Source organism: Orcinus orca, chromosome 8 (assembly GCF_937001465.1).
Source record: "Orcinus orca chromosome 8, mOrcOrc1.1, whole genome shotgun sequence".
NCBI classification, from domain to species: Eukaryota; Metazoa; Chordata; class Mammalia; order Artiodactyla; family Delphinidae; genus Orcinus; species Orcinus orca.
Window position 1 is genome coordinate 33,844,939 of NC_064566.1, and position 12,777 is coordinate 33,857,715.

Genomic DNA, 12,777 nt, shown 5'->3' on the forward strand with positions numbered 1-12,777 from the left:
CAAAATGACATGTACAAGTAGGACTCAATTATTATGAAATATTTGTAGTTCATAATATTCTATATTATTAAAGATTGATAAAATGATGAACTTGTTACCCTTTAATGACTTTTATATTTTCTTTTTGAGCTATCCACTGGTGAATAAAATAACACGTTTTTTGGAAAGCTAATAGCAGTATTTATTGCTCATGTTCCTAAACACTGCAATTTTCTGATTCCCTCCTGCAGTTTTACAGAAACTGTACTTTTACCTTGGTCGTTAAATAGTGTTTTGGTAGATGACTAATTAGGGGCTGAGAAGAAACAATAGTTCTTCTATTCTCATTTCACTCACCAACTATTTTATTGGGCAAAAGAGGCAGTTACTGGGAAAAAGATGTAAAAAAAGAAAAGAAAGAAACATGGTGATTCCATCTTTACGGCTCCTTCAGTAATTGAAAAACACAACCCTTAATTGCTGTAACAATACCTCATTTCAGGTCAGAACTCTCTCTTGAGAACCTATTCCATGAAAGGCCCTACAATTATTCTTCTTCCTAATTCTCAATGGTGAGCAAATTCATAAAACTACTGGTTATCACTCATCTCATCCTTATTTTACAGGAACTGTGGCAAACATTACAAACAGGCCTTGAAAAGTAATCCCGAAACTAAATAAAACATTTGGATATTAATATGATCATTTCTATCATCATTTTTTTTTTACCTTTAGATAATGCTCTGAACTCAAATAATAAATGTATCATGTGACTATCTAATAACATCTACAATTACCTAAATGACCGACCTCCTCCAGCATTCATTTACTAACTAGTTTAGACCTCCACGGTCTATTGCTTCAGCCAGTCTCTTGTCAGTACTTTTAATGTCTTCAAATCCTTGTTCTTCCCCTGCACCACCCTAAAATTCTCTAATCTGTTTTCTCCATTACTTAAAAAGTCAACTTTGTTCCATATGATTTTGCACATCAAAGACTTCTGAGCTAAGCAAAACCAGCAGAGGGAGGAATTTTCAAGTCGATAAGAATAAAAATCTTCAGGATTAAAAATCGTTTCATAACAACATCTGGATCTACAAGTAAATGTCTGCATTGGTCCATTTATTCACTCATTCATTTATTTATTCATCCAAAACATGTCAACTGAGCACCTATATGCCAGCTATTGTGATGGACTTACATGTGAATAGAACACAAACCATGTCCTCAAGGATCTTAGAGTCTAGTAAAGGAATAAAGAAAGAATAAGACAAGAAAACAACTAAATATAACAATAGGGTACAGGTGTTCTGAGAGATGAGAGCCAATTTGTAGACCCTGAGCCCAGTGAATGAAAGGAGTGCTGATCTCAAGTCTTTACTGTAAAGCTTCCTTCTTATAAAAGAGACCTCAACTGTTTACTATGCATTAGGGAAAGGGAAATGCCTTGTGGGGATCAGGTGATAGATGGATATATGACCTAAGTCCACATTACACTATGACTATTGTGCCTTCCAGAATGTGTATTTGGCATGGATATTCTCAGCAACTGTCACAATTTTTATTACCTGATACAGGGAATAAATTCATATTTGACAGAAGGACCAAATAAAATATCACAATTTTGAAAAAATCAGAGATTCACACTACTATCAATGACTCGAACATTGCAAAGAAAGTAATTTCCATCATATCTCCATTCGATTCAAGGCCATATATAAGACAGATGGGATGCAAAGAACAGTGGGGAAATTATAATGAAGTAACAGTTTCAATCATAGTTGTTCCAGATGTGGTCTTTTCATTGAAGTATATGAACAAACATCCTGGTACTTGGCATGCATCTACTGATATGGAAGATGCAATTTTCTTAATCCTAATAAATAGAAAAATCCAGAAGCAGTTTACATACACTTGACAAAAATAACAGAACACTTACTATCCTGCATCTCAAGCTCCAGCTCTGTGACATAGCCTACAGGGACTATGGGGATTTCAACATCCCACAAAATACCAAACTCTTCTACTATATCATGATATTTTGCTGATTTGATATTGAAGAACAGGAATAGTAGGCAAACTAGATGAGTTCATAAAATACACGCATTCTAGTGAGTGTAAGATAAACCCTATGAGAATCCAGGAAGGGGGCTTTGCCAACTAAGTAAAGTTTCTGGGGCCAGTAGTGGAGGCCATGTAGGAACATTGCCTTTTTTGTAAAGGGTATCTTGTAAGTGTTCCTAGCTTGCTATGGTTGTTTGATGGAGGTTGAATCCCTGTCTCGGGATACTAATGACCATGAAACTTGAACAGCTTATAATGAACTTAGCTCCAGATAATTAACTTGACCATATTTTTAGTTGTGCCCAGCGACACTCTATCATGGAGTAGAAGTGTAATATATGGAATTAGTTCAATCAGTCCTGAAGGTCCAGGTAAATTCCACAAGCACATCATTCACTTCCTATCCTGCTCACTTTTCACACGACTTTTTTTTCTCAGCCTGCACATAGAGTCCATATCAAGTCCCCTATGACTAGCTGACAAAGGGTGAAAAAAAAGTCAAGAAGCTTTTTATATCATTCTACATTTTATGTATGCTATTCTATAAATGTTATTATTCTATAACATTTACTGCTATAGCGTTTAAGCCCCATTTAGGTATATCCCTGTAATATGGTATAGAACAGAAGAAACTGCCAATGATAAAAACATTAACCAAGACATTTCATTGTCTCTGAGCTAGAGAAGTCGGGACAAGAGAATTTAATTTTATAATGGGGAATAATTTATTTTAATATATTTAAAACTTGAAGATATTTATAATTTCTTTTAATTCCTAGGAATTGGACTTTATCACTAACTTTCCTATTTTTTTCATCTCTCCTCAATCCCAGGCCGAGAAATAACCCATCAAAAAAAATCATTTATTTCCATATCATTCCACCTATATTCCCTCCCTCTCATCATGATTCACTCTCTTGGTTTAATCTTGGCAATACATTTGCATTTCAAAATCATGGATTTCTTAAGGAATATACGATTATTTTAGTTGCACAGCTAGATACAAACACCTGTAGATTAATCACAGCTGAGATTTTCTTTTCAAGAAAAACCTTTTACCACTTCTACCATACTTGTTCTGTCAGAGACACCAGCAGTACACACAAATTTCTGGATTTCTCTGAATTTAATCTTGGTAAGACGTTCCCTCAACAGAATGTGCTATTGATTTTTGAGGGGAAAAACTCTGATCTTTATGTCTTATTTAATTCCTGGATGGCACAACATCCTGAGGTATTGCTATCTCACAGCTCAGAGAACTAGGTTTTCTTGATGGGCAAACATACTATGGGCCTTCTATCTGACTAGGATGTTCTTTCCCACAAACAAGGGCTGGATTCTACATTTAGATGGTGAATGTTCAGTTCCTTCCTTAGAGCATAATGTAGCATTCTACTAAGTAACAGAACTTCTTTTTTTTTTTTCTTTTCCCTTCATGTACTTCAAACCTGATCTAACCACCCAGAGCTCTTTGAAGTCAAAGGAAACTCTGAACCCAGGGAAACTCTGATGTCTGGAGCAGAGACTCTTAAGATAAATGAGACAAACAGGAATGTTAGGAGAAAAAAAGAGGTTGAATCCTTTGAGTATTTTGCACCATGTTGATGCCCCAGTGGTTCAGAAAATCGTGTACACAAATCAGCAAGTCATGATTGGGAAAAAGAACAGAGTAATTATACAATAGCAAGTGAACTCTCTAGACCATATGAAAGTTCATACAACAATGTAACAATTATTTTGTCTTGATTGGAGACGCCAAGTAACTAAGGGTCAAAAGGCATAAAACCTAACCTTGAACTTATCACTTGTTTTGGTTTTCTCATCCCAATAGGATATTGGAAAGATTAATAGTTTAGATTTTTGCCTTTAAAGTTCCTCAGCTCTGGGAATATTAACATTTATATTTATAATAAATTGATTGTATTATGGTACATATAAAGTAATCAAAATCAAACTACACATTAAATTGCTGCACCCTGGTCTCAAATACTTGTAACCCAACTATGGCGTAACTCTGTGAAATCTCTGCATTGCTTCCATGCAAAATGAGAAAGTGCACAGGCTAAGATTAACTACTTAAAGCTAAAACCATAGAGAGGCTATTTTTAAAATTGATCCATTGATGCTTGGAAAGAAAGAATCATAGGATATAATTTATTTTCATTCAGGGTATTTTATCAAGTCAGAGTAGGCTATGAGTCATGCATTTATAAATAAAATATTAAATATGTAAACTGTCTAACATATTTATTAAATTTACTTGCAAATATTAATAGTGTTTAAATCACTCTTAACACAGACATACTTCACACATACCAGACATAACTTACTCGCTCTAAAGTATTTACACAGCTGTAAAATCCCCAAATTAACTATCAATCAGGAAAAGTAAAAATATTGCTATGAGAACAAGAATATGAGATTTAAGCAGCTGGAAAAGAATTACAAAGGACTTCCTATAACGTGACTTTAGATGAGATCAAGTTTGCCGTTGATTTTTTTTTTTAAGTAATATTGTTTTAACATCTTTCTAAACATAACAGTTTCACTAATTCAGCAAAGTAATTGGCCAACTCATCTATCTTCACCACTATTGTCCCTAAATTTCAAAACGCCCAGGTGGAAAATAATTACTTACATACACACATAAGCAAACAATATTGTGATCTTAATATTGTAACCTCCAATTTGAAAGTCTCCTTTTTTCCTAAAGGAAACAGTCAATGTAAACTCAACTACGTGGGTCTTAGAAAATCTATTCTGGTTTAAATTTAGATTTAATAATAACAAAATATTGTCAAATATCATATAACAGCTATTTCTGTTTATAGACAAAGGTGGACTGAAGACCATGACTCTTGAGAAAATTATATTTATGAACAATAATAGCCATGAAGATATTAGCCATTTGGCTTTTCATTTTGAAAAATTTCTCATAAAATGCAAAAAGAAAAACTAGCTGTCTTTGCATTTTTCATAAAGTTAAGCACATGCTATTTTGATTTAAGCTGCACTGGAAGTAAGTTGTGAAATATATGAATTTTGCCAAGGACACAGAAGGCAATTTAGTCAAGAGTAATTGTGTCAACTTCTAACTCAGAGTAAATTTGATTTTTTGAGCATTGAAAGTTAGGTCATAGTGGGTTTTTTAAAACCTACACTTGTTTAATAATGATGGTTGAATTTTTATACTAAAACATTTATCATAGTCAAAATATTACTTGAGTTTTTTATTCAATTAAACAAATGGCTTAGGGTCAATAAATGAAAGGAAAATTTCTTTTGTTTCTTTTTATGTTTTACAGTTTTATTATAAAACTAATATAATTTGAAATAAATGTTTCAAAGGAAACAGCTAGCAAATTCCTGACTCATACCTATCCTCAATATTACATATTACTATGGAGATCTGGGGCAAATGTATCAATACATATATTTGCATAGAGTAGCTATCCCATTAACTATAAACTTTTACAAGGTACTTATTTTTTTCTTCTAGTTTCCTCTAGTTAATCTAAAATTCTCATCAGGGTCTCTTAACTCAAATGCATGAGAGGTAATATTTACCAATAGTCTTTTTTGTGTAATGCTCTTTGGCAGGCATAGAGGCATAATTATTAATCCTATTTTAAAGATAAGAAAACTAAGGCTCAGATACATCCACTCAATAGATAGTAAAACTAGAACCCAAGCAAAATGTGTTCAACATCAAAGCCTTTATGCAATAGACTAGTGCTTTGTGGGCTGTCTTACACTTGACAGTCTTATAATTCTCTTCAGGGATCTTAACTTCTGTTTTAAAAAGCAAAAGTTGACAAAATAAACAAAATCAGAAAACTGTGCCTTAGTAGAGTTGTTTATTCTTTGTTACTAGGAAGGATTCAAGATCTTAATATGGAGGCAATGAGCTCTCTTTCCTCAACAATAAATAATACAAACAGAGGTTGCAGGACCTATACAAGCATTATTAAGATAATGCTTTCAAAAATCTGGGCACAACCCTTTTTCTTCCCTCTGTTAATTATTTTAGAGTGAATTTTCTATGCAAATTGTCCTCCTACTATGCATTATGTTTTCTCATTAGTGAACTGAAGTAAAAGCCAGTTACATTACAATGGAGGACACAGCAGAAGAAAAATCAGTTTCCTAACAGTCCTAACATTGTCTGCATTTTCATAAGCGATCTCTTCGTGTCTAAGCTACGCATAGTGAACCAAAGTGAGAGAGCATTAGACTTGGAAAGAGGACGTCTACGTCAAGTTCTTGCTCTGTCACTTACTAGCTGCGTGATCGTTCATAAATCATTTAGTCTGCATCTAAATGCAGGAAAACAAAAAATGAACTCAATGGTTCCCAAACTTTGCTGCACATCAGATTCACCTGCAGAGCTTTTTAGACATCCCAATCCCCAGGTCCTTCTCCATGGGGATTAAATCAGAATGTTCAGGTAAAGGAGCCAGGCCTCATAGTTTTTAAAGATCTTCAGGTGATTCCTCTGCACAGCAAGGTTTGGGAGCCAATGAGTTAATTAACATTTTCACAGAGCTTCTTTTATTTTTTAAATTTTTAAATTAAAAAAAAAATTTTAAACATCTTTATTGGAGTATAATTGCTTTACAATGGTGTGTTAGTTTCTGCTTTATAACAAAGTGAATCAGCTATATGCATACATATATCCCCATATCCCCTCCCTCTTGTGTCTCCCTTCCACCCTCCCTATCCCACCCCTTTAGGTGGTCACAAAGCACCGAGCTGATCTCCCTGTGCTATGCGGCTGCTTCCCACTGGCTATCTATTTTACATTTGGTAGTGTATATATGTCCATGCCACTCTCTCAGTTTGTCCCAGTTTACCCTTCCCCCTCCCCGTGTCCTCAAGTCCATTCTCTATGTCTGCGTCATTATTCCTGTCCTGCTTTTAAGATGGAAAAAAAAATGAAGAGGCTTTGTATGTTATGTAATACTTTACAGAGCAATATAAAATATTATCCCCAAACTAACTACAGCGCTATAAAAAGAAACCCATTGTTTCAGGGAGCTTTATCTTTTGTTTAGATTTTAGTTCAGTAATCATAAAGAAATCTGACATAAATAATAAGTTTTACTTTTTTTTTGCCAGAGTTGCAGAAAGTTTAACAGCTTTTCCTTTTACATTTAAGCTGTCTTCAACAATATTTTAACCTCATTTTTTCTTACCTCTTTTTCTTCTGTCTAAAATTAAGGAAAGTAAAAAAAAATAAAATTAAGAAAAGTGTCATCTACCTTGTTCCTTTCAAAAAATATCAAACACCACACTTTTATTATGTGTTTATAATAACCAGGAAAAATATTAGAACAATGTGCAGAAAGGAAATATGAGCAGTCAGAAAGAAAATAATTTGTTCAAAGTTACTTAGTACTTAAGTACTTAATACTTAATACTACTTACTTAAAAAGAGCAAAATATTACACACTCCAGATATTTTGTTCCAGTATTCAGTCTTAATCTATCTGGAAACAAAGACCTATTCAGTAAATCTTTCTTGGCCAGATTTTGTTCGTTGCCTGATGACATAAGTTATTTCTCTGTTAAAATTTTAATCAATAGATCAGATTCAACCAGTTTATATACAGCATTTGTTTTGTATTAATACCATCAACTTCCATAACCTTCTATTTAATTAGACTTATTGAAAGGATTATGTAATTTATGTAATTAGAGTGCAAACAACACGTTACCTAATTAAAAAGCACCCTCTGTGCTTTTTAATAGAGGACTTAATGCATCCATTCACAACAAAATCCTCAAACTCACTTCATAAGCGACTACAAATGCAATCCACCATCTGACAGCGACTGATTTTGCCTTGGGATCTTTTACCTTGGCGGGCTTGTTAGCATCCATGCTCTCTTTGAATTTCTCCTGCACAGTTTCTACAAGTTGACAGAGCAAGGCACCATTATCCAATTTCTCCATAAAAGTTTCTGCCGTAATCTCCTTCCCTGAAATAACAAAAAGAAGCATTATAAAAACACAATCATTCCCCAACCCAAATGTGACATTCATGCCAACATATGCAGTTTTTATCACCAAAATTCCAATTCTAGCTGAGTTACATATCTGAGATAGGAAATCACTGGAAAGAATGGTTTCTTTGGAATTTTACGTTTTTCAGTTACTTTGGCCTGTAAGGCAAGAGCATAAAGCGAAACTGGTATTTTGTGTTGTGTATATGTCTTTCATCACAAGAACTCCATAGTTCCCCTTTAATATAAAATAGAGCCATAGTATATCAAAAATCAACCACCACTGGCAATTTTAAGAGTGTGGCCAATGCATAAAACCACATCTCTATGGGCTTCCCTGGTGGCGCAGTGGTTGAGAATCTGCCTGCCAATGTAGGGGACACGGGTTCGAGCCCTGGTCTGGGAAGATCCCACACGCCGCGGAGCAACTAGGCCCGTGAGCCACAACTACTGAGCCTGTGCGTCTGGAGCCTGTGCTCCGCAACAAGAGAGGCTGCGACAGTGAGAGGCCCGCGCACTGCGATGAAGAGTGGCCCCCGCTCGCCGCAACTAGAGAAAGCCCTCGCACAGAAAGGAAGACCCAACACAGCCAAAAATAAATAAATAAAATTAAAAAACAAAAAAACACATCTCTAAATTCCATTGAGTTTGTTTTCCTGATGAAGATAATACAGGTAAAATTAATGCAAGTAAGAAACTCTCTATAAGAAAACACTGCCCCTCTAACCACTCTTCCCCTTCCTGATGCAGTGCTTGAACTGTGGAATTATTAGGTTCAGATCTCTCTGCTTTTTTTTTTTGTCTCCTCACAACCACTCACAGCTTCAATTACTGCTTTTATGAACATGATTCACAGTTGTCCATCCCTGCCATTTTATTGGTTAAAAGTTATTTTTCTTTCTTATATGCTCCCAAAGTATATTTTCTTTCTTCTTTTCTTTCACTTTGTAACAGCTTTATTGGGATATAATTCACACCCCTTACAATTCACTTCTTTCAAGTGCATAATTCAATGACTTTTAGTATATTCACAGAGTTGTGCAATTACCACCACAGTCAATGTTAGTACATTTTTATCACTCCCCAAAGAAACTGTACCCTTTAACTATCACTCCCGATGGCTCCATTCCCCACCCCCCAGGCTCTATAAAATCATTAATTTCTTTTTTGTATGTTCCTCAAAACTCCTTTCCCTAAGCTCTCTCCTTTTCCTGGTGTTGTAATTCTCTAAGTTTCAGAATATTTTATTTCCCTGTCTTAATTTCCTATAACTTATTAGTCACAAGTCCTGTAGATTCATGCTTCCTTCTGTTTCTAGAACCATAATCTTAATTTTAAAAATTCATGGGGGCTTCCCTGGTGGCACAGTGGTTGAGAGTCCGCCTGCCGATGCAGGGGACACGGGTTCGTGCCCTGGTTCGGGAAGATCCCACATGCCGCGGAGCAGCTGGGCCCGTGAGCCATGGCCGCTGAGCCTGCGCGTCCGGAGCCTGTGCTCCGCAACGGGAGAGGCCACAACAGTGAGAGGCCCGCGTACCGCAAAAAAAAAAAAAAAAAAAAAAAAAAAAATTCATGGTCTGATACCTAAACTCTAGCAGCAAGAACAATGGTTAGTCCTCGTATGCTCAACGTCTGCCTCCAGAACATACCATAATCACTGCTAAAATTAATATTGCTAAACACCACCCTCATTGAGCCAATCTTCATCTTTACTGCATAGTCCCTAATCTTCTCCTCTACGTAAAAGATGAAACAAACCCGCTTTAACCCAATATCCAAAGTCCTCTCATATGCCGCTAATCCACCTTTCTATTCTACCTTGCTTACACCCTGCTCCTTGGTCTGCACCCTGCCTTCCTAGTTCCATGGGCAGATCTTCCCGTTTCCACTCCCATGCCTTGGTCCAGGCATGGCCCCTTCCTATAACAGCCCCCTATCTTCTATCTGCCTGGCCACATTCTACTTTCCCTTTAATCAGAAATCCAGAAAGAGATTCTCCCAGTGTACATCAGTCTCCTTCCTATATGGTCATACTCAGGAGTATCACTCACTCTGGCACTCATCAAACTTCTTCTGTGGCTAATAACATGCTTTGTACAAAGTTCCTGTCATCACCAGTACATTAGAAACCTCTTGAGGTATATTGTTTTGTGTGTGTGTTACTACAGAGGTAAGCATAATGTTACTTACATAGAAGGTACCTAGTAAAACATGTTCAGTGAGTACGTGAGTTGACAAATGAAGAAACAAACTCTTGGAAAACTTTGAGAAAATGTTGGGTATTATTTCCGTGAAAAGTAGTTGTTAAAGCAAAAAGAAAAAAAGGAGGTATTTTAAAGTTTTATACTGAGAGTCATAGGATTACCTTTTATCTTAAGAAAAATGCATGCAGCTCAATTCCATGAACACTTAAGATAAATGTAAACCAACTGGAACAACAGATATACTACTGGCTTAAAGTTAAACTCACACTATCTAATATATTTGGTTTTTAAGAAACATCTGTTTGAAATGATTTTTTTACAGTTTGGGGGGAAGGGCAGGTGAAGGAGGAAAAAGAATTACTTTTTTTATGTTCTTTTTTTCCCTACTGGATAGTTCACATTTTAGCCCTCAGTTAGGATAATGACTTCTGCAGGTGGCAAAACATCAGTAGCTCTAAGTACTCACCACAGAGGTAGCCTATACAGAGCTATTAGTATTTCAAAATTGTATGCAGCTCAGCTCAATTAAGGAATGAAAGTAATAGTCTCAAGATACAAAAAAGCCAGCACAACAGAATTTGTATTATGCATTCACCATATTGGCTTGCATTTTCTAATGATAATAAGAAAGTTATTTACAAACAAGCATAAAAATAAATATTAGAAATATTTTAAAAATTATCAATTACATTTCAAGGTAAAGAAGGTAAACTTTACCTAAACTGTTGAATGATTCCTTTATAAATTACTTATAAGATTTTCTACATTTGGAAGCGGTCTTTAGGCATTATTTCATTAAGCTACTTGAAAATTTAAAGATTCTATTCATAATGTCAAGTGATGAGATGATGACAATAAATTTACAAGAACTTGTAAATTATAAAAAGAAAAATGGCTTTCATTAAAAAGTCATTAGCAATTTACCAAAAGGAATGATTTTTACTTTTTCTGCATTATACCTGAACAATTTTTTGTTATCCTCCTTTTCATGAATACTTGAGGAATTTAACATTGAACATCTGTACCTAATGAAAAATATATTAGGTCTCAGCTTTCAATTCTGTATATTTTATAGCTCCAAAAGGTGGGATTTTTTTTTTTTTTTTGGCTAAAGCAGACACTATTACATACTTTATGGTTGAAATGTACTGACTCAAATGAAGGAAAAATGCAAGACAGAGAATTTTTTTTAAACCTTCATATGTAACATTTTCCATCCAATGATTAAGAATCATAAAATATACATTTTAAATGTACTGTATAATTTTAAGAAATCAGTTATAATCCTTATATGGGGTGATATATTATCATACTCTTTATTCTATTAATATTACCAAAAGTATATAAAAAACTGAATATAAAGTTGGCTGAATTTAATCATGACGAATCCATCAGAATAGGCTATGAATTACTAATTACAGTTTCTCAAGTAAAAGCTATACACAGTTCAATCTCTGTCAGGCAGAACCAGATCTCCTTTAATATAAATTGTGTAGCTGGTTTGAGACATTAGACTATAAATGCTAGAAACAGTAGGATTCTAGTAGCATAGAATCATTTCTTCCCCAATCCCATCTTTCCACGTTTTTGGTATATTTAGTGAAAGAAGGGGCAATGAACAGACACAATTAAATCACCTTGGAATGCCGACACATACTGGGTTGTCTTTATTATTGACTTGAAGGTCAACCCAAAATAGCCAAGTCTAAAAAGAATATCTTTACTTACTGGGTTCATAATTATGAACTTAGATCTTCACATCATCAATTCAGTCATGATTTGCCAGTAGACAGAGATCAGGTGGTTTGGTTAAATATTGTGATTAGTCATTTCCTCTTAAAATATGAGGATACAATGATATGAAATAATCATGTACCTGAAATATTTTGTCAGGTAACTAAAATCAACACACATACTTGTACATACAAGTGTATTCCTCCCAGAAATGTAGGCTTGCCATAATTTCCATAAAGATTATCCCTTTTATCTTCTATTTTGCTAGGAAAGAATGTTTTCCTCCTAGTAAGTTAGCAGTACTACACTCAGTTTCCTAATAATATATAATATCTAATAATGATATTTAACATTTGAGTTCTTACTATATGCCAAGCACTTTACATGTATTCATGTTTTTAATATTTTTACAAAACTGCCAAGTGAGTGCTTCTATTATATCCATTTTACAGATGATGAAATTGATGTATTTAGGTTAAATAACTTGCTTAAGCTCACACAGTGAATCTGACTCTTTAACCCAAGAAGTCTAGGTTTAGAGTCTATGTTTTTAGCCACCACTCTTAGTTAGTTAAATCAATATTTGCTGGATACACAAATGACTATTTTCTATAACAATGCATTCTCTTGAATGCAGTTCTTTTTCTTTTTAGAAAATCTACAGATTTTTTCTCTCTAGAAACTCCTTCAGAAAAAAACAAAACAGTGTAGGGCTGAAGACAGTGGTGCTGAGAAATGAATAGCAAGTCACCTTGCTGATGATTGGAGAATGACCGAGAATAGCATTCAGG

At 34.7% G+C, this 12,777-nt stretch overlaps 1 protein-coding gene across 13 annotated transcripts in view; it reads right to left on the reverse strand.

The window, feature by feature from the left end:
• GAS2 (growth arrest specific 2) overlaps positions 1-12,777 on the reverse strand; it is a 159,550-nt gene that overhangs the window by 93,161 nt on the left and 53,612 nt on the right. For all 13 annotated transcript variants that reach the window (XM_049713497.1, XM_049713503.1, XM_049713498.1 and 10 more), the window contains one exon: positions 7,903-8,024. In XM_049713497.1, coding sequence (XP_049569454.1) covers positions 7,903-8,024 — 122 coding nt within the window. The remainder of the gene's footprint in view (positions 1-7,902; positions 8,025-12,777) is intronic.